Source organism: Pseudorasbora parva, chromosome 7 (assembly GCF_024679245.1).
Source record: "Pseudorasbora parva isolate DD20220531a chromosome 7, ASM2467924v1, whole genome shotgun sequence".
In the NCBI taxonomy this organism is placed as follows: Eukaryota; Metazoa; Chordata; class Actinopteri; order Cypriniformes; family Gobionidae; genus Pseudorasbora; species Pseudorasbora parva.
This window is the reverse complement of record NC_090178.1, coordinates 4,119,396-4,146,066: the sequence shown is the minus strand read 5'-3', so window position 1 is coordinate 4,146,066 and position 26,671 is coordinate 4,119,396. Positions and strand designations below refer to the sequence as shown.

At 37.0% G+C, this 26,671-nt stretch overlaps 1 protein-coding gene across 1 annotated transcript in view; it reads left to right on the top strand.

The window, feature by feature from the left end:
* Window positions 1-2,932: 2,932 nt before the first annotated feature.
* The window catches only part of vsig10l (V-set and immunoglobulin domain containing 10 like), a 34,967-nt gene continuing 11,228 nt past the window's right edge, over window positions 2,933-26,671 (top strand). The window contains exons 1-12 of the mRNA XM_067449497.1: window positions 2,933-3,049; window positions 4,030-4,347; window positions 10,226-10,498; window positions 13,613-13,879; window positions 14,708-14,953; window positions 16,084-16,362; window positions 16,889-16,981; window positions 17,596-17,778; window positions 20,995-21,099; window positions 23,629-23,669; window positions 23,742-23,843; window positions 24,555-24,629. Coding sequence (XP_067305598.1) covers window positions 3,001-3,049; window positions 4,030-4,347; window positions 10,226-10,498; window positions 13,613-13,879; window positions 14,708-14,953; window positions 16,084-16,362; window positions 16,889-16,981; window positions 17,596-17,778; window positions 20,995-21,099; window positions 23,629-23,669; window positions 23,742-23,843; window positions 24,555-24,617 — 2,019 coding nt within the window. The 5' untranslated portion in view covers window positions 2,933-3,000 and the 3' untranslated portion in view covers window positions 24,618-24,629. The remainder of the gene's footprint in view (window positions 3,050-4,029; window positions 4,348-10,225; window positions 10,499-13,612; window positions 13,880-14,707; window positions 14,954-16,083; window positions 16,363-16,888; window positions 16,982-17,595; window positions 17,779-20,994; window positions 21,100-23,628; window positions 23,670-23,741; window positions 23,844-24,554; window positions 24,630-26,671) is intronic.

The following is a 26,671-nucleotide window of genomic DNA, read 5'->3' as shown; positions in this document are numbered from 1 at the left end:
TATCATTATTGTAAGTCTCATTCATTTTGGGATCTTTTTTGTTTTTCCACTCTTAAAGCTGCTTTTTTCTCTCCAAGTGCTGTGACAACTGTACAGAGAAGACATGTAGATAAATGCTGTTGTGGTTTTTGTCCATTTATGTCAAGATTTGACCTTGTCCAACCTGTTGTGTGGTAAAATGATTTGGAAACACTGAGGTGTCCAGGCTTTCTGGTTTACTGGTAAACAAAGGAAGAGCTGGGAAGCATGTGGGCTCTGCTGAATGAAGACATCAGGTAATCTCTCACAGTGGGTCACTTCTCTTCTTAATTTGGTGTCTTAATTCAATTTTTTTTGGTGTATGATTACTTTTCAGAGCCATTCTGTCTATGCTGCATTGAGAGAACTTGGCATCACAACTGTAGTGTTGCTCTTCAGAAATCGAACTAAAAAATAACTATTTAAAAACGTTATATTAAGCATACTAAAATAATAATTGTGTATTCATAATTCGTTTTTTTTTTTTACTCCCACGTTCCCCGATTTTCCACAACAATATTCAAAGCCTCCATAACTTTTTCAGTTGTTTGTTTATTTTTTAAGTACTCAAATTCTAAAATTTATCATGCTAGTTTTACCAAATTGTTTGATGAACGTGGAGGTGTTCGCTGTCAGTTCCTGCTATACTATACTAATCTGCTATACTTTTTTTGTGAAAAGTTGTACAGATTCGAAGTTACAATTTAAAGGGTTAGTTCACCCAAAAAAAAAAAAAAAAATTAGCCTATGATTTCCTCATCCTCAAGTCATCCTAGGTGTAAATGACTTTCTTCTTTCAGAAGAATACAATCAGAGTTATATTAATAAATGTCCTGGCTAATCCAAGCTGTATAATGGCAGTGAATGGCTGTTTCTGTTTTGAAATATAAAGTCCATAAAAGTGCATCTATCCATTATAAAAGTGCATTCGTCCATTATTAAAGTGCATCTACCCATTATAAAAGTGCATCTATTCATCATTAAAGTACATCTACCCATTATAAAAGTGCATCTATCCATCATTAAAGTACATCTACCCATTATAAAAGAGCATCTATCCATTATAAAAGTGCATTCGTCCATCATTAAAGTGCATCTATCCATTATAAAAGTGCATTCGTCCATCATTAAAGTGAATCTATCCATTATAAAAGTGCATCTGTCCATCATTAAAGTGAATCTATCCATTATAAAAGTGCATTCGTCCATCATTAAAGTGCATCTGTCCATCATTAAAGTGAATATCCATTATAAAAGTGCATTCGTCCATCATTAAAGTGAATCTATCCATTATAAAAGTGCATTCGTCCATCATTAATGTGCATCTGTCCATCATTAAAGTGCATCTATCCATTATAAAAGTGCATTCGTCCATCATTAAAGTGAATCTATCCATTATAAAAGTGCATCTGTCCATCATTAAAGTGAATCTATCCATTATAAAAGTGCATTCGTCCATCATTAAAGTGAATCTATCCATTATAAAAGTGCATTCGTCCATCATTAAAGTGAATCTATCCATTATAAAAGTGCATTCGTCCATCATTAAAGTGAATATCCATTATAAAAGTGCATCTGTCCATCATTAAAGTGCATCTATCCATTATAAAAGTGCATTCGTCCATCATTAAAGTGAATCTATCCATTATAAAAGTGCATTCGTCCATCATTAAAGTGAATCTATCCATTATAAAAGTGCATTCGTCCATCATTAAAGTGAATCTATCCATTATAAAAGTGCATTCGTCCATCATTAAAGTGAATCTATCCATTATAAAAGTGCATCTGTCCATCATTAAAGTGCATCTATCCATTATAAAAGTGCATTCGTCCATCATTAAAGTGAATCTATCCATTATAAAAGTGCATTCGTCCATCATTAAAGTGAATATCCATTATAAAAGTGCATCTGTCCATCATTAAAGTGCATCTATCCATTATAAAAGTGCATCTGTCCATCATTAAAGTGCATCTATCCATTATAAAAGTGCATTCGTCCATCATTAAAGTGAATCTATCCATTATAAAAGTGCATCTGTCCATCATTAAAGTGCATCTATCCATTATAAAAGTGCATTCGTCCATCATTAAAGTGAATCTATCCATTATAAAAGTGCATTTGTCCATCATAAAAGTGCATCTATCCATCATAAAAGTGCATCTATCCATTATAAAAGTGCATCTATCCATTATAAAAGTGCGCCACATGGCTCTAGTTAATAAAGGCCTTCTGAAGCAAAGTGGTGCACTTTTATGATGGATGGATGAACTTATGATGGATAGATGCACATTTATGATGGATAGATGCACATTTATGATGGATAGATGCACTTTTATGATGGATAGATGCACATTTATGATGGGTAGATGCACTTTTATGATGGATGGATGGATGCACTTTTATGATGGATAGATGAACTTGTATGATGAAAGATGCACTTTTATGGACTTGCCATTCTCTGCCATTATAAAGCTTGGAAGAGTCAGGATATTTTTTAATATAACTCAGATTGTATTCATCTAAAAGAAGAATGTCATATACACCTAGAATGACTTGAGGCGGGTGTGTAAATCATGGGCTAATTTTCATTTTGGGGTAAACTATCCCTTTAATATGAACCAGAGCCATGATGAACTATCGCTTTAAAAACAGGAATCTAAGCCCCGCCCACTCATATATATCGTGTAATTATTCCCCTGTTTTCATGAGGTGCAATTCAGTTAAACTGCTTGAAAAGAACCGCGTGAAAAGACACCTAAAATCGACATTTGTACTTCTGAGTAAACAGAATATACGGTTATATGAGTTAAAATGACGCGACGGGATATTTTCTCTGACTCCAGGTAAATCTCACCTGTACTGAGGAGTTTGGCGATTCGTCAGGGATGTTGAGAGACTTCACAACTACATACAAGGAATATCATCATCCAATATTAAACCCGTGAAAGACCCACACCTTTAGCTTTACGTTGTTTGTCGACATGCAGACGATGCTTAGTTTGATTTGTATTCTTTTGTTCTTCGTTGCAGGTAAGAGAAAATTAAATCTCATCATTTATGTTTATAAATAAAAATCGTATACATTTTATTGTAAATTACAGTCTTTAACATAACCATGAGGAAAAAGTTTAATGAATGTATTATTAAACAATGAAAATAACTTTCCTGAGACTATGCATATTTCATGTAAAACCACATAGGGCCTTGTGTGGTGTGCTATCATAATTGTATTAGGGTTTTTTTTCTTTCTTTTTCATTTTTGTCCTAATAAATAACTTGATAGTGAACTTTGTAGTATTACTGTTACTTTCAACGAATGTCAGCCAATGATCAATTTAATTAAGTTTTAAATTAAAGTTTAAATTACATTTTGGTTAATTTGTTTCGGATTTCATGAATGCCTTTCTAATATATTTCTTGGTAACACTTTAGAATAACATTAGTTTACTACATTAGTTAACATTAACTAATAATGAACTGCACTTATAAAACATTTATCTTTGATAACGTTAATTTCAAAATTTACTAATGCATTATTAAAGTCTTGTTAACATTAGTTAATGCACTGTGAACTAACATAAACAAACCATGAACAGCTGAATTTTCATTAACTAATGTTAACAAAGATGAAAAAATACAGTAACAAATGCACTGGTCATGGTTAGTTAATACATTCACTGATGTCAACTAATGACCATTATTCAAAAGTGTTATATATTTCTCTTAGTATCCATAAACAAAAATCGTAATATAGTCATTTAGTCAATATCTAGTTAATGTCTGGGTTTTGTTTGACAGTTCTAATTCAACATATGTTGTAATCATTTACCCCACTTTTAGTAAATAACACCAAAAATCAAATCGGGATGTGATGGTTAAGTTATTAAATGTAGATTTCAGGGTTATTCTGTACATTGAAGAAGTACATTTTCACCCAAAACATTGTAGCATCATGGCAAAGTTTTGCAAGAAGAATTATTGCTCTCTTTTTTTGTCCCCTAATATTATAGGTAACCTGTGTGTTCTGACCATCTCACCCACGGGACACGTATCAGTTGAAGCTCTTTTGGGAACCAGTGTGACCCTCGTTGTGTCTCACGCTGGTGTTTCTCAGCCTGAGGTCATGTGGTTTATGGGAAGCCTTCTGATCGCCAGATGGACCATTGGTGACGGCTCACTTTCAGGTGTTTCAGACATTTTAAGACCCGAACAGGACGGATCCCTCACCTTCAGAAACGTGTCTCTTAGAAATAATGGTACATACACTGTGGAAATGACAAAAATCGGGGAGGCAAAGGTCAGCGCTACATTTGACCTCTTTGTTTATGGTGAGAATGGAGAATATTGCTGAGAATACAGTATGTGTTGTAACATTATAATTAGCAATACACCGTTATATTTTTAGATTAGTTAATATATAATGAAGTTAGTTAATAATATAATATATGATCAATAACTGATTAACAAAACCTAGTGGTTTGTACTAGCAGCCTTGTCAATAGACTTAGCATTGTATTTCTTTTGTTATTTTTGGCAAGTATTGTGTAAACTGAGTGTTAAACCTTTTATTTTTCAACCATTATATCCTTGTTCGCCATTTAAAAAGCCCAAACCGGTCGGCTGGTAATATAATATATAATAACTTGTAATTAAAGCTGCGAGCAGCGATGACGGGCCCAAGCCGGTGGCACCGCCACCCCGGTGGCATCAGCTTTACTGTGCACAGCAGGCCAATAGGCATTTAATATGGGAAAAAATAAATAAAGGGACTATGTCAAAGTCATTTGAATTCACCTCATTAACTGCAGCAACTGGTGCTGCTATGACCAGGAACCACAACAGTCACATCTATGAGATCAATTACATTTTATTCTTTAATTTTATGTCAGGTGATGTCAAATGTCAATTTCAAAATGAGTGCAGAATACTGTCCAAATGCTGAAGTTGTATTATCCTTACACTTCTCTTAAAAATAAATTAAGCCAAATCACAAGGACCGCAACAATGATTTTAATATCAGTGTCAGGTAAGAGTAATATGCGTGCATATAATTTATAGAAGTTTATTATAAACAGCCACTTTTATAAGATCATGTGAATTTTTTTTTTATCCATTTGAATTCTATCAATAAATAATTAGTTTAAAGAGGTGTCATACGTGATCTTTGCAAACACAGCACATGACCTTCTTTAAAGCCCATGTTATAGAAAACAATTAAAAGTATTAGGATATAAAAGGTCACTTTCAATTATGTGCAAATGCATTTTTTGCAGCTCAAAATATTGTAAGTTCAGAAGACCAGTGTTATATATATATATATATATATATATATATATATATATATATATATATATATATATATATATAATATATAATACATTTTTAAAACTTATTTTTCACAATAAAGTGATAGAAATTGCTGATATAGCCTATGATATGAAAGGGTTAAATTATGAAAAAAACAAGAAACAAGGCGACACACACAGAGTGAGAGAGACCCCCTCCACACACACACACACACACACACACACACACACACACACACACACACATAGTGATCCTAAGAGAGGGAGAGTGAGGGGGGAGGGGAATGACAGACACAAAATCTAAACAGTGAGAGATCATTGTTTTTATTTCACTGTCTGGAAACACTGTTTTCCAATAACAACAATAGTTTAATCTTCAAAACAGTGTTCCCTGGGACATATCCAACCTGGTTACTCAATAAGGCTACACTTCCACCTTCTGGTTATTCTATATACCGGTAGCTCATTGGTTATCATTTTTGTCTTTAAACATTAATCTTCTCATTTTTAAGTTACACACACCAATTACTTTTTGTTGAAAAAGACAATTAAATGTGTTTTTTCCTTTGTTAGTAATTTTTTTTATTTATATTTATGTTTTATTAATAATTATTTGTATTAACACAATTATTTAACTAATTATATAAAACAATATTGTCAATGCCCTACAAATAAACTGGTTTTATACATTTATTTTTTTATTCAAACCCAGAATAATATGTTTTATCCTTTAATGCAGGCCAAAGCACAGCATTGAGAGGTAATCTTTTTAGACAGAAGATTGGCTCACACACACACACACACACACACACACACACACACACACACACACACACACACACACACACACACTCATGTCTGGTTCACTATCTTTCTGGGGACTCATAGACGTAATGGTTTTTATGCTTTACAAACCATATATTCTGTCCTCCTGCCCCTACCCCTAAACCTACCCATCACAAAACTTTCTGCATTTTTACATTTTCAAAAGAACTCATTCTGTATGATTTATAAGCTTTTGTACCCATTGGGACCTCAATTTAGGCCCCTACAGTGACGTGTCCCCATGAGTCTGTGTGCATTCAGGTTGAAGTCCCCACCAGGCTAGAACAACACACACACACACACACACACACACACACACACACACACACACACACACACACACACACACACACACACACAGTAGTAATGCTGAAGTATGCTGCAGGCAACTCAAATCAGCTCAGCCCATCCCCCCATCCACAACACCCCCCTTCACCCCCCACCCCTCACACACACACACACACACACACTCATGTCTGGTTCACTATCTTTTTCTGGGGACTCACTATAGATGTAATGGTTTTTATGCTGTACAAACCATATATTCTGTCCTTCTACACTGCTCCTGCCCCAAAACCTTCCCATCACACAACTTTCTGCATTTTCACCTTTTTAAAAGAACTCATTCTGTCTGATTTATAAGCTTTTGTACCCATTGGGAAGTCCCAATGAGTCTGTGTGCATTCAGGTTTAAGTCCCCACCAGGCTAGAAAACCATTCACACACACACACAGAGGTAAGTTTTTTTGCTTGAAAACTTATACAATATTGCCCTCTACTGGTCATTTAAGTGAGAGCATAAGTGTTGAAAAAAAAAAAAAAAAAAAAAAAAACAGTGTGATATATAGAATAACCAGCAGGTGGGAGTATAGCCTTATTTATGAACCAGGCACTTGTGTTCTTATTTTGTGTTTTTTAGGCTTTTGCTACGGGAAAACCGTTTGAGATATCCAATAACCGTTTGCATTTTAGCATCTTCTGTATATTTACTTCATGTTGTCCGAGTTTGGAGGAGATTGAATGAATTGCTTTTGAGGAGAAGGTAAAAACTCAGAGCTCGCTTTGCCACTTCTTGTTATCTTCCAACCAAATTATCTGACTTCCTGTCGGTCACAGCTAATGACTGTAAATTAGAAAGTTGTCCGGCTCGAAATGTACAATATATATACTGAGTTTGGTGAATGTAGATAAAACTAACCCCCCCACTTTGGACAAAAGTGACACACTTCCTGCTGCCAGTTGGTGGCGCTATAACTTTGACTCACAAAAGTCATATCCATGTGATCGGCCTCTTACAACGAACACACAGCTGAAGTTTCATCAAAATGAATTAATGTATGCAAAAGTTATAACACACTTCCTGTTTCCCTTTTCTCGCCATAAATTTGTCTCTTCGCCACGGCCAAACCGTTTGAGATATCAAAAAGTTGCTTGCAATTTAGCATCCTCAGTGTCTTGACTTCATGCTGACCGAGTTTGGTGCTGATCGGGTGAATCGTCCAGGAGGAGTATCGCAAATTCCAGAGCATGCGTTTTCCGAACAACCCATAATAGCTCACTTCCTGTTGGGCAAAGCTTATGACTATGAGTGCGGAAGTTGTTTGGCCCGATGAGATCTATAAGTGTACCGAGTTTCATACATGTACGTGCAAGTGTGTTTAATATATAGACCCAGTTTATCAAGGGGGCGCTGTTGAGCCCCCCTGCCACGCCCGGGTCAAAGGCCTCTGCCCGACCCTGTTGGCCGCGCATTCCGATGCGTGTGCAAAGTTTCAAGAGTTTTCGAGCATGGGAAGGGCCCCAAAAATGCCCAAAAGGCGAAAAGATAATAATAATAATAATAATAATCCTTAGAAGAACAATAGGGCTCTTCGCCCTTTCAGGGCTTGGGCCCTAATAATATGTCATTAACAACACTATACACTCATTAACTGATCAGTAGTTCATGTGTATGTGAAATATATGAATCTCATGTGCTGTACTGTACATGAACTCATGACATTAAGCATTTATTTTATATAATTATGGGTAACACTTTACTTGAAGCCTTTATGTATAATGCAATATATTCATAATTTACTTTGTTATGCATTATATCTTTTCGAAAATAATTCTAAACAAATTTAAAATGCATTATAATGTTTGCAGATTCTTTGTTACATTTGAAATTGGTTGTCGTGTTTTAATTAGGGATGCACCGATATGAAAATTGGCAGATAACTGATAATTCTTTATATTTTATAACAGATATATTGGCCAATAAATCTAAATCCAATTTTTTATATAATTTTTGAGAGTCTGATTACAAAAACAAAAGTCTCACCATTAAAAGCCATGTCCCAAACACACAATTATGATGTTTTCATTATGATTTTATGTAGCCTATAAAGGGCTAATAGTATGTTGCACTGAACTGTATTTTCCTTTTTTGAAGTGATTCCAATCATATTTTAAGCAAATGATGGTTAGATATCGGCCAAATCTTCTTATCAGGTAGATACGATAACATTAAAGATGCACTATGTAGTATTTTTGCAGTAAAATATCCAAAAACTACTTGGCCGGTGTTATATATTTTGTTCAGATGAGTACTTACAATATTTCAAATGTTTCCAACTATTTGTAAATTGTGAGAAAATTGCTATTTTAACTAAGGACCGGGACGTGTCAGCATAGCGTTTGAGGTAGTCGCCTGTCAATCGCGTCATATCTGCGCTACCCTCGTTACCCTATAGGAGCGCCAAGCGAACACACAGAGTAACGTCAGAACATCATTTTAAACACACTTAAATGTATCTAATATGATAAACAGAGCTGCTTTACCTTATAATCATGACCGGAAACGTGGAAATAGTGCGGGTACCCGGCGACTGTGTCCCGTTATAATAAAAGTCCCGGTGCTCACGATCCGTGTGTTTGTATAACAATCGCTCCAGCGGCCGTGCTCAGCTCCACAACACTCGGTCCTGCTCTGCTTCACACTACAGTAATGTTAAAGGTGCACTATGCAACTTTCCGTCCACTGGAGGGCGCCTATTCAAAACAAAGGCGTAGTTTGATGACGCAAAGTTTGAGCGTAGCATCTTGGGACATGTGGTCTTCACATCACAGCCGGTGGAAAATAGGACTCGGGCAGAAATCATGTTCATGGATGCGGTTATTAACGTTACTGTAGTCTAAAGCAGAGCAGGACCGAGTGTTGTGGTGCAGAGCACGGCCGCTGGAGCGATTGTTAAACAAATACCCGCCTCACAAATACCGGGACTTTTATTATGACGGGACGGGACACAGTCGCCGGGCGCCTGCACTGATCCGCTCTTCCGGTTATGATTATGAGGTAAAGCAGCACTGTTTATCATATTAGATACATTTAAGTGTGTTTAAAATGATGTTCTGACATTACTCCGTGCGTTCACTTGTTCACACTGCTAAGAGTAAAGCGCTCCTGCCAAATAACAGCCGAAACCGAGGGGAACGCAGATATGACGCGATTGACAGGCGACTCCCTCAAACGCTATGCTGACACGTCCCGGTCCTTAGTTAAAATAGCAATTTTCTCACAATTTACAAATAGTTGGAAACAATTGGGATATTGTAGGTACTCAACTGAACAAAATATATAACACCGACCTAGTGGTTTTTGGATATTTTATTGCAAAAATACTACATAGTGCACCTTTAATAACCGCAGCAATGAACGTGATTTCTGCCCGAGTCCTATTTTCCACCGGCTGTGATGTGAAGACCACATGTCCCAAGATACTGCGCTCACACTTGGCGTCATCAAACTACGCCTTTGTTTAGAATAGGCGCCCTCCAGTGGACGAAAATTTGCATAGTGCACCTTTAAAAATGAACATATATCGGCCGATACTGATATTTTGGCAGATATATCGTGCATCCCTAATGTGTTCATGTATAAAATTAAGCAATAATTGTCATAAAGTACTTGTATTGAGCTTAATGTACTAGTTTAGCGATTGTTCCTGATCTCATAACACGTGCATATAAGAGTATTTAATATGTTTCTTTGATTTAAACTCTGATTCATTTCCATGAGTCTCTTTCTCAATAGATATCATGATGAATGCATCTCTGCACACTGATTCAGATGACCCCGTCGAGGGTGACGATAAGGTCAGCTTGTATTACAGCACAATGCGAGGGGACGCCAAAGAGGTGAGGTGGTTTTTTAATGGGCTTCAGGTAAAAAATGGATCTCATTACTCTATCTGCGAAAGGAAACTCACGATAAACCAGCCCAGTAGGAATGACACAGGTCGCTACGCTGTATTACTGACCAACCCGTTCAGCTCTGAGACGCAACACAGGAACATCACAGTGCTGTGTGAGTATAAATGTGGATGACATTTGTTTAAATCACCTACTGTGCATCTTGTTACCTTTAGGCAGAATGTTATTAAGAACAGTTTTGAGTAAAGTTACATTGAAAAGTAATGCGTTACAATATTGCGTTACAACCTTAAAGGTCCACTGAAATCAAAATTTAAGTTTTTTAGCTTTTAGTATGACTGTGTTAGCCTTAAAGTTATGAATAAGCTGGTATACTCCAAAACTATGACAAAATTTGCATTTAGGAGATATAAGCATTCAAAATTTACAGTCTCCCACTTCCGTTAAAATGAATCTCAGATTTTAGTGACATCATCGCAGACTTCACTTTCTCGTCAAATCTTCTGTCCAATCAAATGCTCTCTAGAATCTAAAGCCCGCCCCTACACTGCCGTAGCTAAGGCTGAAATGGGTCAGGAGTTGTTAACACACATTTACTAATTTTTTACTTGGTGAAAGGCACATAGCACACTATATATGTGATAGGAGACGATTCAGTGTAAATATGCTTTCATTTGAGGCGAATAAAGTCTGTTTTCAGGTTAGTTTCATGCACCGCAGCAGCGCACACACACCGACACTGTAAAAAAAAAATGTTGTTTTTTGTTGGTTTAACTTAAAAAAGTAAGTAACCTGGTTGCCTTAAATTTTTGAGTTTATTGAAATGAAAAATTTGAGTTGATACAATGAAGGAAATTTGTTTAATAAGTAGAAACTCAAAATATTATTGTATCTGAACCACATAAAAAATGTGATAAATCATGAAAATAGCACTATTTGGCGTGTTTCACTGTGTCATCAGAAATAAAACACACACAATTACCCAATATGCTTACAAAATCTTTTATTAATATTTTAATAAAGGTAGTTGAATCTCGAAAAAATGTTTATTGTATTAACTCAAAATTTTAATTTCAATTAACTCAAAATTTTAAGGCAACCAGGTAACTTTTTTTCTAAATATTTTTTTACAGTGAACGGCTCTGGTCTAAATCTAGACTACAGACATGAGAGCGCAGCGCGGATCTTATGCGCAAGTCAGCGCAGAGAACAAATATATAGATCCATTTGAGTTCTGCACAGAATGCTGTTTTTCAAAGCGAAAGGGAGGAGATTATGATGGTAAACAGTGTTAGAGGAAACTGCTTTACCAAACAGAGAAAGGTCCGCTCTTGCGCTCTAGTCAAACTGTATATTAACGAAACGCAATTAGCTGTTTCAAAAAAGGGGAGGAGCTGGTAACAGCTGAGGCCGTTTCAGGGGAAATTACGTCAACACATTGAATAATGCGGCGCGTTCCAAGGCACTTCAGTGGGCCTTTAAAATGTAACTAACTGAGTTACTTTTTAAGAAAAGTAATCTGTCACGTTACTTTTGCATTACCTTTTTTCACCTTTGTTTTTTTTATAACAAAAAAAGTTTTATTTTTCTATTTTTCTCAGGCTGAGGTAAAAATGTAAATTCACGCAGGTACAGTAGAGGGCGTAGCAAACCTTTCAGCTGTGCTGCAATTCTGGATAATGGAAGAGTAGGATGCAAGAGCAAAAAGTTGAACACTCTTACTTCACCAATAAAAACAATAGATCTAAAGTAATTTTTGCTTTTGGTTTAAAGCAGCACCAGGTAACTTTTCAACCTTCATAATATATTTTTTAAGACTCTTGTGATGATACATCGACTTACAATAGGTTGAGTGACACGTCTGCCATAGCCTGATGGGGTCTGTATCGTTTTTAATCGTACTTTTAAACTTCGGGTTTCGGGTAGTAACCCGAGAACAAAAAGAACTACAAAATTCGACTGCTTTACGGCATATACGTCACTTCCACCGACACACACACTTCCTTACATTCGGACGTGCGAGCCCAACTTTGTTCGTCGGATAATATAGTCATGTCCGAAGCAGCACAGACAAATAAGAAAGAAAAGGTTTTGTTGGAGGAAAGCAATAAGAGGAAACGAAAAAGTGATGTGATTAATGGCAGGACGAGGATCAACATGTGACCAGCGTTTGCTCGTCGGCGTGAGCTGAAGGAGGCGTGCCCGACCGATGCTGTCCTGCTTGTTACGGTGATTATCTACCACTCAAACATTGAACTGAAGTATATAGATTCTGGAAAACGCTAACCGATAGACTACTATAATGACGCTGGCTTGTAAACGTGAGCATCGTGATTATTTGGCGTTTGAAAAAAATAAAACCCATGAAATGATATTCATATGACATGCTGAAACATGCCACTGACTGTACCTGGGATGAAGACATTTCACACGCGCCGCCAGAAGAACACCTGCATGTGAACTCCTCCTGCAGTGTTCAGGGGAACTGTTAGTGCTGCACCAACCCGCGGGCCGCTTTTATGAAGTTATTTGGCCCGCCCCGCACCACTGTATATATTTTTACAACCCGCCCCGCACCCGCAACCATTAAATAGACATACGGGGTCCGCGGGTTATGAGACGACCCACGCATCACTAGTTCAGGGCTATCAGGGATGTCATGTCAACAAATGCACGCGTGATGGCGTCCCCTGTTGTAGGATGACAGAGCTTACGACAGTAGTTGAGGACATTATTTTTTCCCAGTCTGACCCCGAGAGCAAAAGTTACCCAGTGCTGCTTTAACTAAATCATCGAAAGTTAGAAAAACATTGGTCAATTAAGGTAGATTAAACGCATAAAAATATTTGTTTTATTTAATATTTAAATATTAGAGGTTTGCATAGTATTCCTGATTTTGCATTTGACTGATTTTATTCATTTTGAGGAGTACTTAAACTGTATTGTGCAAGTGAGATGCTCACATAAATGCTCACATTTAGTCTAGAACTACAACAACCTGTTTACACACACCATCTTTGCACTTACTCTTGATTTATCTCAACATGGGGATAAGAGAGCTGTCAGTCAAATAAATGTGAAAAAGTAACTTTGTTGTAAATTTGAATCGTAATGCGCTACTTTTCTAGTTATTAAAAAAAGTAATCTGATTATGTAACTCAAGTTACTTGTAATGCGTTACCCCCAACACTTATTAAGAAGCTCTACTTTCCCAACAGTAGCCCGTTTCATTTCCTACATCTTATTTTCCCTCTTCGGCTGCCCTTAGATGGACCCGATATGCCAGTTCTCAAGGTCAGTCCCACAAAAGCAGTCTTTGTTTCGGGAGAGTCTCTGTTCCTCTCCTGTCAGGCCGAGGGTGAACCGGCCCCCTCCACATCGTGGCTTTTCAACGGCGAGTCTATTGCAGCGTCTCCAACTGGAGCGGTCCATCTCACCAATGTGAAGACGAGTCAAAGTGGCACTTACACTTGTGTGATGGTCAACACCAGAACTGAGGCGACGCTTGAGAGGAACGTCACTGTAACTGTCTATGGTAGGGTACAACGGGGCTACGTTTACATTTAATCATTTAGCAGACGCTTTTATCCAAAGCAACTTATAAAAAGAGGAGAGCAATAGAAGCAGCGAAACAAACAAGGCCAACAACCTACAAGTGCTGTAAGAAGTCTCAGTTAATCGAGCACAGTACACAATTTTTATTTTTTTTAGACAAACAAACTGAACATTTTATTGGATAGTTAAGTGCTAGTCTTTATTGGTCAGGTGCAGTTGGAAAAGATGCGTCTTAAGATGCTTTTTGGAGAGAAAAAAAGCACACCTAAAGAAAAATGTGCTTTTCACTACTTCTATAGTGTATGATATACAGGAAAGAATATATATGTTTGTAGCATTTAGGGAGGAACAGATTTTGTGTGAAAATAAATCCTAAAAGTGGTTGATTTTATTTAAACATCTTAAAAATGTATTTTCGTACATGAGATAGAAGCATGCTTATACAGGAATATTTAATATTACACAAATTTCAACGTGTATCTTGAGAAGCAGATGCTTTGGACAGTGCTGAGGCAAGTTTTTGTGCCATCTAGTGTTTGAGGTAAATAAAATCAAGGGATCCTTTTACCCCCATTGAGCCTTTAGCCCCGTTGTACCCTTCGAGTTTATCATTCAGATTTAATATGAGCATAATATGGAGTACAAGCATGTTGGGATGTTGTGCATGTAAATATTCTCATTTTCATTCATGTCAGAAATTAAATATGCCGCTTCCCTGAGCCTATTAAGCAAGTAATGTAAAGTCAAACCTGTCTGTTCATATGTTAGCCAATACATAATGTCTTATCATCTCATTTCATGATGGCAGAGCTTCCCAGAGACGGGCCGTCCTGTTCGGTTCAGGCTGTGAATGAAGGCGCAGCGCTGCAGTTCCTCTGCCTGTGGCCAGGAGGCGCTCCAGAAGCACGAGTGTCGTTCCCCGGCCTGAGCCATAATACCAGTGGATACGGCAATTACAGCACAACTATAAATGACATTCAGAGATTACATGGACAAGAAATCATCTGTAAAGCTGAGCATCCTCTGAATCAGACGCAATGCACTGTCATTCCCCGTAGGTCATGCTCTGTAGTTATTTTATTTTATAGAAGTTTTTCATGGTGAATATTACTTAAGTAAATGTTATTCATAAAAAAAATACCTAATAGTCATCATGACTTCTAAAATTATAAGGACGTTCTAGATATATCAAGCTGAATTAATTTGTAACAAAATAATTAATATAGCAAATTTAGACATCACTCTCTTGCATCTTAACTGAAATGTAACCTGATAAGTGTTTGATTTTCAGTGTTGTTTAAATAGTGCACAGAGAAATGAAATACATTTTAATAATGGCAAGCCAGTTTGTTATAAGTGTGTTACTAAGCCACCCTAATAAGAATACAACTGCATATGCATTGCATAATTTCAGTGTTGGGTAAGTTACTCTAAAAAATTAATTTAATTTTTATTATTAAAATTAATTAATTACTAGTTACTAATTACATCTTTAATAGTGTAATTAGATTACTGTACAAATTACTCTGTCCAAAAAGTATTTAATAATTATCTAATTACTTTTTAATTACTTTTTAAATCAACCCTCGAGTTAAGCAATTCAAGGTTAGACATGAAACGGCTCTTAATTAATTTAAATACATAATATAAAACTACAAAAAACTGACCAAAGTATTACAAATGTGAGAAGGATACATAAAAACATGCATTTTAAAGTTAGACTTTAAATGTTGATGTTAAGTCCACTATTTAATTATGTATAATTATATTTAGTATTTAGTTCAGTTACATCAGAAGTAACTGTAATTAAATTACAGAAAAAATAAGAGTAATCCCTTACTTTACTTTACTTAAGGGAAAAGCAATTAAATTACAGTAACTAATTACTTAGTAACTAGTTACACCCACCACTGCTTAATTGTGTGTTTTTCAATACATTTAGATTTTGAATAAATCAATAATTTTCTTTTGAGGAAAAAAAAAAAAAAAAAAATATATATATATATATATATATATATATATATATATATATATATATATATATATATATATAAGAAAAATATCAATATTTAAAACTTTATAAAGTAAAATATCTAGCTTTATCCAGACCGCCTTCTGTATTCAAATCATGAGGTAAATTTAATTTTAAAGTGAACTACTCTTTTAAATGATGTTTATTTGCAGGTGCTCCTGTGGGTTTTCTGCCCATAGTTTTAACCAGCGTGAGTGAAGATGAACGGACGATGGTTGAGATTCACTGTTCTGCTGAAGCCACACCGGAAGCCCTTGTGCGCTGGATCAAGAGTGGAGAGCGCTTGCAACCTGGGTCCAAATACCAGATCAGTGCAAACACAACTCAGCTGTTTATTCATGATTTTAATGCCACTTCTACTGACCTGGACACCTACACATGCACTGCCGTCAACCCTCTGGGGAACACAACTGTGGACACGACGCTGCTCGGTACAAATTTATCCTTAGCAATAATGGGTTGCGCTAAAATCTTTAGCAAATGCATTGTGAACTTTTATAGGCCCATATATAGGAACTAAATATATTGACAGATGTTTGGGGCCATAAAAAAAAAAAATATATATATATATATATATTAGTCACTGTTTCCACAAAATATAAAGACCCTGATAATTATTTATTTATTAAGCAGCAAATCCTAATATGAGAATGATTAGTGAAGGGTCATGTGACACTAAAGACTGGAGTAATGATGATACATTCAGCTTTGATCATAGGAATAAATTACACTTTACTATATATTCACATAGAAAACATATGGCTTATATTGTAATAATTTTTCAGAATTTTACTGTATTTTTTATCAAATAAAAGTAGCCTTTCAAAAACATTAAAAATCTCACCCCAAACTTAACGGCAGTGCATATCTTTGAATTCTCTTCATTATTCTGTTCATTTATAGTAAACAATGATAGATGTGATTCATCTCAAAACATGCAATTTTGATCTTTTAAAGGCCCTCAAATCTCAAATTCAAGTGTTTCCCTGAGTGATGATCAGACAGAAGTATCTCTAGCGTGGCAGGTTCCTCTCACCTCTGTTATTACAGGTACATGCAAAATAATCACGGGTCTCTCGCTCTGTTTGAATAGTAATTAAAGGGTTAGTTCACCCAAAAATGAAATTTGTTAATGACTCCCCCTAATGTCGTTCCTCACTCGAAAGACCTCCGTTCATCTTCACACACAGTTTAAGATATTTTATATTTAGTCCGAGAGCGTATGCAAGTGTATGCACACTATACTGTCCATGTCCAGAAAGGGAATAAAAACATCATCAAAGTAGTCCATATGAGACATCTGTGGGTTAATTAGAGTCTCTTGAAGCATCGAAAATACATTTCTGGTCCAAAAATAACAAAAACTACGACTTTATTCAGCATTGTCTTCTCTTCTGTGTTCCTCAAATAAAGATTAAAATGGTTATGAATCAGTGAATCGATCAATGGTTCGGATCGCCAATGTCACGTGATTTCAGCAGTTTGGATCGTGTGTAAAACTGCTGAAATCAGGTGACATTGGAGATCCGAACGGAGGTCTTACGGGTGTGGAGCGACATTAGGGTGAGCCATTAATAACATAAATTTTATTTTTGGATGAACTAACCCTTTAACAGGGTCTTTGCATTTCAGTGTTTATTAAAAGTGTCATTGTACTTTTAAAGGCTTTGATATCCAAGTGAAGGGCAACATCACGTCAGATTTCTGCACCATCCGAGTTATGCCGGCCTCTGCTAGACACACAGCCGTCTCAGGACTCGACCCAAAATACACTTACTACTTCAGGATCGTCCCTAAAGCGGGCAGAACCGCAGGAGAACCGTCAGAGCAGCATCGGACTGGACCAGGTGACATCAATCACAAACTCAATATGCTTTAAACATAATCAGGAATCACATTTTCAGTGATATACTATGGAAAAGGCATATTTAGGTACCAGTTGTTTTATGAATTGGTCACAGTTTGATTCAGCTTTTTTAAAAGGCTGTTGTTAAAGAATAAAGCAGTTAAAAATATATAAGTCCAAAAGCAAACCTCTGTCACAATAAGGCCATTTTTAATCTTAGAAGTGATTATGCAAAAAAAGATACATTTTAAGGATCAGAGAGAGGGTGGAAAAATGGTGTGAAATGATGTCTATTTGGACACAGAAACACATTTATAACTCAGGAAACAATACATGCTATAGAGACACTATCATACAAAATTTGCAGTTTTTTAATGTTTTTTTAAAGAAGTATCTTCTGCTCAACAACGCTGCATTTATTTTATCAAAAATACAGTAAAAATTTTTGAAATATTATTACAAATTAAAATAAGTGTGTTCTATGTGAATATATTGTAAAATGTAATTTATTCCTGTGATCAAAGCTGAATTTATCATCATTACTCCAGTCTTCAGTGTCACATGATCCTTCACTAATCATTCTTATATGAGGATTTGATGCTTAAGAAACTTTTATGATTATCATTGTTGAAAACAGTTGCTTAAAATGTTACAACATGATACATTTTTTCAGGATTCTCTGATGAAAAGAAAGTTCAAAAGAACAGCATTTATTTGAAATAATATACAGGTGCTGGTCATATGATTAGAATATCATCAAAAAGTTGATTTTGTTTCACTAATTCCGTTCAAAAAGTGAAAGTTGTATATTATATTCATTCATTACACACAGACTGATGTATTTCAAATGTTTATTTTTTTTACTTTGATGATTATAACTGATGGCATGGCATGCGGCATGGCATGGAGTCGATCAGTCTGTGTGGCTGGTTTGATTTGTTCCCGGGCCGCTAGATTTGGTCCATTCACACAGCCAGCGAAATACCGTAATATGTGCGCTTTCACACACAACCCGTAACGGTCCCGGATCGAGTTGACACGTGACACCCGGATGTGACGTATAACGGCGAGCGATCTCAGCTTCAGCGCGGAGAGTAAGGAGCTCCGTGGTCTCGACTTGTGTCCAGTTTGCGCTCATTTCTGCTTGTTTAATTTTAGTTTCTTTTGTATACGAACACTCTCTGCGTTTAAAACACCGACGAGCTCTTCTGGCACTACAGGGTTGTATTATTGAAAAAACAAGTTCTAGGAGTCGCACGATAACTACGTACATGTTGCGGCATTAGTTTTGGCTTTTGTTCACACAGCGCTCGTCCCGGGTCAAATCCCGCCATATTACTAGGTCCCCGACCCGGGTTCAATTCGGTAATCACTTCCGGGACGTGGTTGCTTTCGCACAGAAGGTGACCCGGCAATTTTCCGGGAATATTGCGGGTCCGACGTGCAGTGTGAAAGGGGCTATAGTGGCCTTCAGCTCTTCTGCATTGTTGGGTCTGGCATATCGCATCTGTCTCTTCACAAGGTTAAGGTCAGGCAAGTTTGCTGGCCAATTAAGAACAGGCATACCATGGTCTTTAAACCAGGTACTGGTTGCTTTGGCACTGTGTGTAGGTGCCAAGTCCTGTTAAAAAAATAAAATAATCTGCATCTCCATAAAGTTGGTCAGCAGCAAGAAGCATGAAGTCCTCTAAAACTTCCTGGTATATGGCTGTGTTGACCTTGGACCTCAGAAAACACAGCGGACCAACACCAGCAGATGACAAGGCACCCCAAACCAACACTAACTGTGGAAACTGACTGTCCCTCTCCTCTCTTCCTTCAGACTGTGGGACCCTGATCTCCAAAGGAAACGCAAAATTTACTTTCATCAGAGAACATAACTTTGGACCACTCAGCAGTCCTTTTTGTCTTTAACCCATGTCTTGCATACATATGTGCGTAGTGGTTCTTGAAGCACTGACTCCAGCTGTAGTCCACTCTTTGGGACTCTCCCCCACATTTTTGAATGGGTTTTGTTTCACAATCCTCTCCAGGGTGTGGTTATCCCTATTCCTTGTACACTTTCTTCTACCACATCTTTTCCTTTCCTTCGCCGCTCTATTAATGTGCTTGGACACAGAGCTCTGTGAACAGCCAGCCTCATTTGCAATGACCTTTTGTGTCTTGCCCTCCTTGTGCAAGGTGTCAATGGTTGTCTTTTGGACAACTGCCAAATCAGCGGTCTTCCCCATGATTGTGTAACCAAAAGAACTAGGCTGAGAGACCATTTAAAGGCCTTTGCAGGTGTTTTGAGTAAATTAGCTGATTAGAGTGTGGCACCAGGTGTCTTCAATATTGAACCTTTCACAATATTATAATTTATAGAGATGCTGAAATTTTTTATTTTTCTTAGTTGTCAGTTATAATAATCAAAATTAAAAGAAATAAACATTTGAAATACATCAGTCTGTGTGTAATGAATGAATATAATATACAAGTTTCACTTTTTGAATGGAGTTAGTAAAATAAATACACTTTTTGATGATATTCTAATTATATGACCAGCATCTGTAAATGTCTTTGCTGTCACTTTTGATCAATTTAAATGTGCCTTACTATTGTGCCTTATTTCTTGAAGTCTTGATGTTGTTTTTGTGCTCTACTAGAACAAGTTTTCCTGCTTGAATGTTGATTATTTCCTCATATTCTCCATTGTTGCGGCTCCTCTCTTCCCAGTCTGTCAGTAACGCTCTGTTTAGTTCCTGTCTCTACGAAGCCCCTCCTTCTCAAAAGTTCAGTGTGCTCTGATAGGTCGGCTGGAGCAGTGTGTTGTGATTGGTCAAGCACTTCCAGCATGTTTGGGAAATGTCCCGTCCCTTACCATAACCACCAGTTTCAACAAACTACTAACTCACTCAACCAGGCCCCACCCCTTTATTCTGCATATTAATTATTTAAATGAGGAATATTGAGACGTGTTCGTTCCCGGAAGAAACTCAAGACTACAATAGAGGCGTTTCAGGAGTTTAGAAACACAGATATAGAGAAGAACATTACACACTAAAGAAAGATGGAAAAAGCAGAATAGGTCCTTTTTAATGCATCCTTGCTGTATAAAAGCATTCATTACATTTCACTCCAATAATGAGCACTACTTGTCATGTCACGTGCATAAACAATTAAATATAATAGTTGTACTGCAGTCTTCTAATGCTGTAGGTGTTGTTGTGTTGGTCAGCTGTTGGACTCAGTGGAGCCGCCATCGCTGGTTTTGCTGCTGGAATCCCCTGCGCTTTTCTCGTCCTCCTCGCTGTGTTGGGCTTCATCTACTGTGGGACACGCGGTGAGTGGCGCGTCCTCAACCTGTCTAATCCTCAACTGGTAGAACATCCAAGTAATGGGTTTAATTCCCAGGTAACACATACTGGCAAAATGCACTGTAAGTTGTCTCCTAAATGCATGAATATAATTGTATATCAGCCAATACCTGCCCATTTTAAGATTATCAGCATTATCCGACAGGAGTGAGCGCTTGCCCATGGTGTTTGGGATGTTGGCGATCTATAATGGAAATATACAAATCTAGCCATGAACATTTCTGTTGTTTTTTTTTGTGGTTTTCTTTGAGCAAATATCGATAAAATTACATTTTTAATTGCAAAATAAACCCCATGGTGTTTGGGATGTTGGCGATCTTTATATCTTGCTAAAAAGGTTTATTAGCCACAAGATCATTGCTTTTAAGAGTGGCAACTGGGATATGAGAAAAGACACCAATGTTCATATAGGATAAAAGTTCATAAAAAATCAGAATAATAGCTCATTAGCACAATTGTTTTAATTGGATGTCAAATAATATAAGAATTTTGCATCTTAATAAAATAATACATGTTGTAATAATAAATAAATTGTTATTTTAGTATCGTTGATATGCGATTTTTTATATTTTCTGCTTTCATTTTAATTTTAACATTTTAGTAATTTAAACATGTCTATATAATTTCTATTAATTAGTTCATAGTTTTGGTATATGTAGTTTGAGCTATTTTAGTACTTAAAATAAAGAAAACTTAGAAATGTTTGAAAAAAAGTTGAACTAACAATGAAAAATACTTCTAAATCATTTACATATACATTTATTCATTTGGCAGACGCTTTTATCCAAAGCGACTTACATTGCATTTTAAGGTTTTATATTTTTACACTTTATCATTTATCATTATCATTTATAAATTATTAATTTCAACATTTAATAATACATTATTAAAATCAAAAGTTGTATTTGTTAATATTATTTAATGGATTTAAAGAGATAATTCATCCAAAAATGAATTTTGTCATCATTTACATGTTTACTCATCAAAGCTGGTGAAGGATTAAAGGCACAATATGTAAGATTTTTGGATTAAAATATCCCAAAGCCACTAGATCAGTGTTATATATGCTGTTGACTTACATTTTCCACACAGAGTACCATGTTTTACCTCCTAATATGATCTCACTCACTGCAGTGTGAACAAGTGTCTCATAGCAGCACCGAGCCAACGCACAGAGCAGCATTATAACATCATGCTAAATGCAGTCCATTTAACATCACTTTACACACTCAATGTGTGTGATATGATAAAACAGTGCTGCTGTACCCCACACACACACGTGCAGAAGCAGCGACTGTGTCAGAATAAAAGCTCATCAAGCCTCGTCTTTTTTTGAATAAGTGACCTCTCGATTTGATAAAAGGACATATTTTGCCTTAAAAGTAACATGAACTAACAATGAACAGTAACTAACGCTAATACTATAACACATTTTATCGCTCATTGTTAGTTAATGCATTAATGAACTTTACCTAATGAGACTTCTTTGTAAAGTGTAGGGGTGACCCCTAATAGTCGAAGATTCGACGCATCGATATGCAGGACCGGATTCGACCACTGATCTCATGGTTGAATCTTTGCGGGTGTTATGAAACGAGGATCATACCATTTTGGCAATATGGGGGTGCTCAATATTAGTGTTATAAAGACGTGTTGCGGCGCTGATCGGCCCTTTAAGGGCACTGAGCTTCGCACCGGACGCGCTGCGCCTTTAAAATTCGAACACATATACACCAACGGCGGCATTCAACGCCTGTCCGCGGCGATTAAATGAATATTTCCCTCAAATCGTGAATGTACATACTGATTTCACCCTGTGCTACAAGATACAATCATCACGCATCTCTTCTGTCAGAAGTCGATTTAAAATTGAGCTCGCACGTATATAATGTTCACGTCTGCCTGGTGTGAGATCCTGAGACACGGCGCTGAGCTTCAGTCCGGTGTGCGACCCTCTTTAGGCACAATCGGCTGAAGAACGTGCATATAAACGCACTCAAAGTGTTCTTTTCCTCTCTAGGCCGGTATTTTTTTTAGGTTTATTTATCAAAATGTTCTTTTATATATTTGTGTGATGTTCTGTGTTTCGATCGCGGCTTTTAAATGTTATGAGAGAGCGGTAAATTTACTAATGTGTAGTGTAGCCTAGTTTTGATCACTTTATTAAAAGTGGTGGCTGTGTGCCGTGTGTAAAGTAAAATAAAAATAGTCTTAGCCTCCTGCTGACTATAGTGTCCTGCCCTTCCCAACCCGTTTATACCGTTTATTTATTTTTTCCCAGTCTATGGTTTACACACACACACAGATGATTCGGCTTTTGGTTGACCATAGAGACATTCGAAAATTCTGATTCAAATGTGTAAATCCTTAGTCGGTGACACCCCTAGTAAAGTGTTTTCATTTCATTAATGTTTATTATTAAGTGTGTTGCATTTTTACGTTGGCTTCAAATGCATCTCCTTGAATTTGAACTAATGCATCCTGTTCCTCGGCAGATCAAAACCCCAGGTATCCTGCATCAAAAGCAGAGGAGAAGGTGAGAGAGGCCATTGTCTGTGTGATTGTGAGGCTGTTCATCTTCTCTAAAGGGTTTTTCTCTTCTCTTCAGGCTGTTGTCTGTCGATCTCTGAAGCCTCAAACTCTGCTGAGAGGACGACTGAAACCACCACCTGAGTACAGACTCCAATCAACTTCAGCTCAACATCAGTGGGTGTGTTTACATGCACGTTCTTAAGCCGATTATGCCTAATAAGCCGACCATGAACATGGTCATGTAAACGCGGTAACCCGTTTTCTTTTATCAGAGTAAGGTCATAAACGGCGTAAGCATAAACCGGTCAACACAGGTCTTTTTTTGCCTCTTACCCCGATTTTGTGCTGCATGTAAACGCATTAACCTGCTTTCTGTCGGCTTATTGAAGCACGCATGTGTGATAGGGGACAAAAACGCAAACTTAGAGCAGATTTAAATGCATCCAGCGAGTGGTTTGCATGAAATAAGGACATATATCACAAACGCAGACTCTTTTAAGACCCAGAAAATTGTAAAGATGTGTTCTCATCTCATGCAGCAGAAGTAGAAGAGGCTCTGGAACTGCATGAGAGAATAATATGAGCCGTAAATCTCCCGCTGTGACACGGTGCACGCTTTATTTAACATCATAACTGATGTAACATTTGGAATATGTCAGACATTATTATTTTTGACGTCACTACAAGGAAATAACCGGTTTAAATGTAAACCGGGTTTACTTGCATTGTCAGTTTACTGGTTTGCACGTAAACAGGGAAAACTGGTTGTTTCAATAAGATGATATTTGTGAGTTATCAGCTTACTGGTGTGCATGTAAACGTGCTTAATGAGACGTGACGCCATGTTTGTGTTCACTGTCTGTTTCCTGTGTTTTTCCACATGTTGCAGCCTGAGCGATTGGGACCTTTGCCTTCGGTGAACCCGTGCGTGAGAATGGCCACCACCGTGTGACTTTGACAGGCTGTGAGCTCACCCATAACCTATAGTCTTATCACACATCCTGATTTTTCCGAGTTAATTTGATATATATCCCTACCCCTAAACCTAGCCCTACCCATAAGTTATCCATAACATCAGAGGTGAATAACACTGATGTAAAAGCACCCAACCCTGGTTTTAAGCCTAACACCCGTTTCACACATACTCCGTCTGCAGTGCGTGTGCGGTGCGTATTTTTTCCCGTACCCATGTTACCGGATTACAGCTTTCACACCGCACGCGGATGCGGTCCGTCAGTCCGTTCCAGGAGCGGTGCGTCTGCAGCAGTGCGACGATCGTTTCCGTACCGAGTCTAATTTTTGCACTCCTGCATTAAAGTTACAGAACATTGTTCGCATTAAAATAAACATGTACTGAGGCGAACATCTAGTAATTTCACCACAGATGCATATCATTTAAAATATACTCTTGTTTTAAAGTCAACACATGGCTTTTTTCTCAAGTAAAGCAAGGAAACGACACCTTACCTGGCATTTAGGTTAAAAAAAGTGCCATAATGGATTGCACTCGTCCTTTCTGGGAGGTGGAAAATAAAGTTATTTATAACATGCAGGATTTCTTTTAAAAGGGTTTAAAAACGAAAGAAAAGACGAGAGTCGGCTGTTTTTGAATACCCTTTTGTAAGTTTCTCTTTTAAAATGTTTGTGATTTTAGGCTATAACCTGTTTAAATGTTTTTCCACTTGTGTGAGCTAAATCTAAAGGACTAGGCTATATAAATATAAATTAAGTAATTGAATAAAATGTTGTTTAAATGTAGTACGCTAACCTGACTTCTATGAAAGAGTAAAAAAGAGAATTACAATTCTGACGAGCCATGTTCAGTAACAACTTTTGGATTTTAAATAAAAATAATGAATAAATGCTGTGTTTGTGGTAGCCTATGCAACCGCGGATCAGTTGCGGACTGCAAACGCAGCATATGTGAAAACACAACAGGGCGTGCGGATCCTGCACCGCACACACAACGCAACACGCACCGCACACACAACGCAGACGGAGAATGAGTGAAACAGGCGTTAACTTGACAAACTGTAAACGTGTCACTGAAATCTGATTGGTTGATTGCAATGTTGGTTCAGGAACATGCTGATCAGTTTCTGTAGTCTTACCCATAACACTTTACAAGTATTATGAATTTTTTATTTTATTTTAATATGTTCCTGAGGTTCACTTATAATGTTAAAGTTTTTTATACGTTTTTTCCATATATATATATTATTTTTCCATATACAGTATTGTTCAAAATAATAGCAGTACAATGTGACTAACCAGAATAATCAAGGTTTTTAGTATATTTTTTATTGCTACATGGCAAACAAGTTACCAGTAGGTTCAGTAGATTCTCAGAAAACAAACAAGACCCAGCATTCATGATATGCAGGCTCTTAAGGCTGTGCAATTGGGCAATTAGTTGAAAGGGGTGTGTTCAAAAAAATAGCAGTGTCTACCTTTGACTGTACAAACTCAAAACTATTTTGTACAAACATTTTTTTTTCCAGGATTTAGCAATCCTGTGAATCACTAAACTAATATTTAGTTGTAAGACCACAGTTTTTTAAAACTGCTTGACATCTGTGTGGCATGGAGTCAACCAGCTTGTGGCACCTCTCAGCTGTTATTCCACTCCATGATTCTTTAACAACATTCCACAATTCATTCACATTTCTTGGTTTTGCTTCAGAAACAGCATTTTTGATATCACCCCACAAGTTCTCAATTGGATTAAGGTCTGGAGATTGGGCTGGCCACTCCATAACATTAATTTTGTTGGTTTGGAACCAAGACTTTGCCCATTTACTAGTGTGTTTTGGGTCATTGTCTTGTTGAAACAACCGTTTCAAGGGCATGTCCTCTTCAGCATAGGGCAACATGACCTCTTCAAGTATTTTAACATATGCAAACTGATCCATGATCCCTGGTATGCGATAAATAGGCCCAACACCATAGTAGGAGAAACATGCCCATATCATGATGCTTGCACCTCCATGCTTCACTGTCTTCACT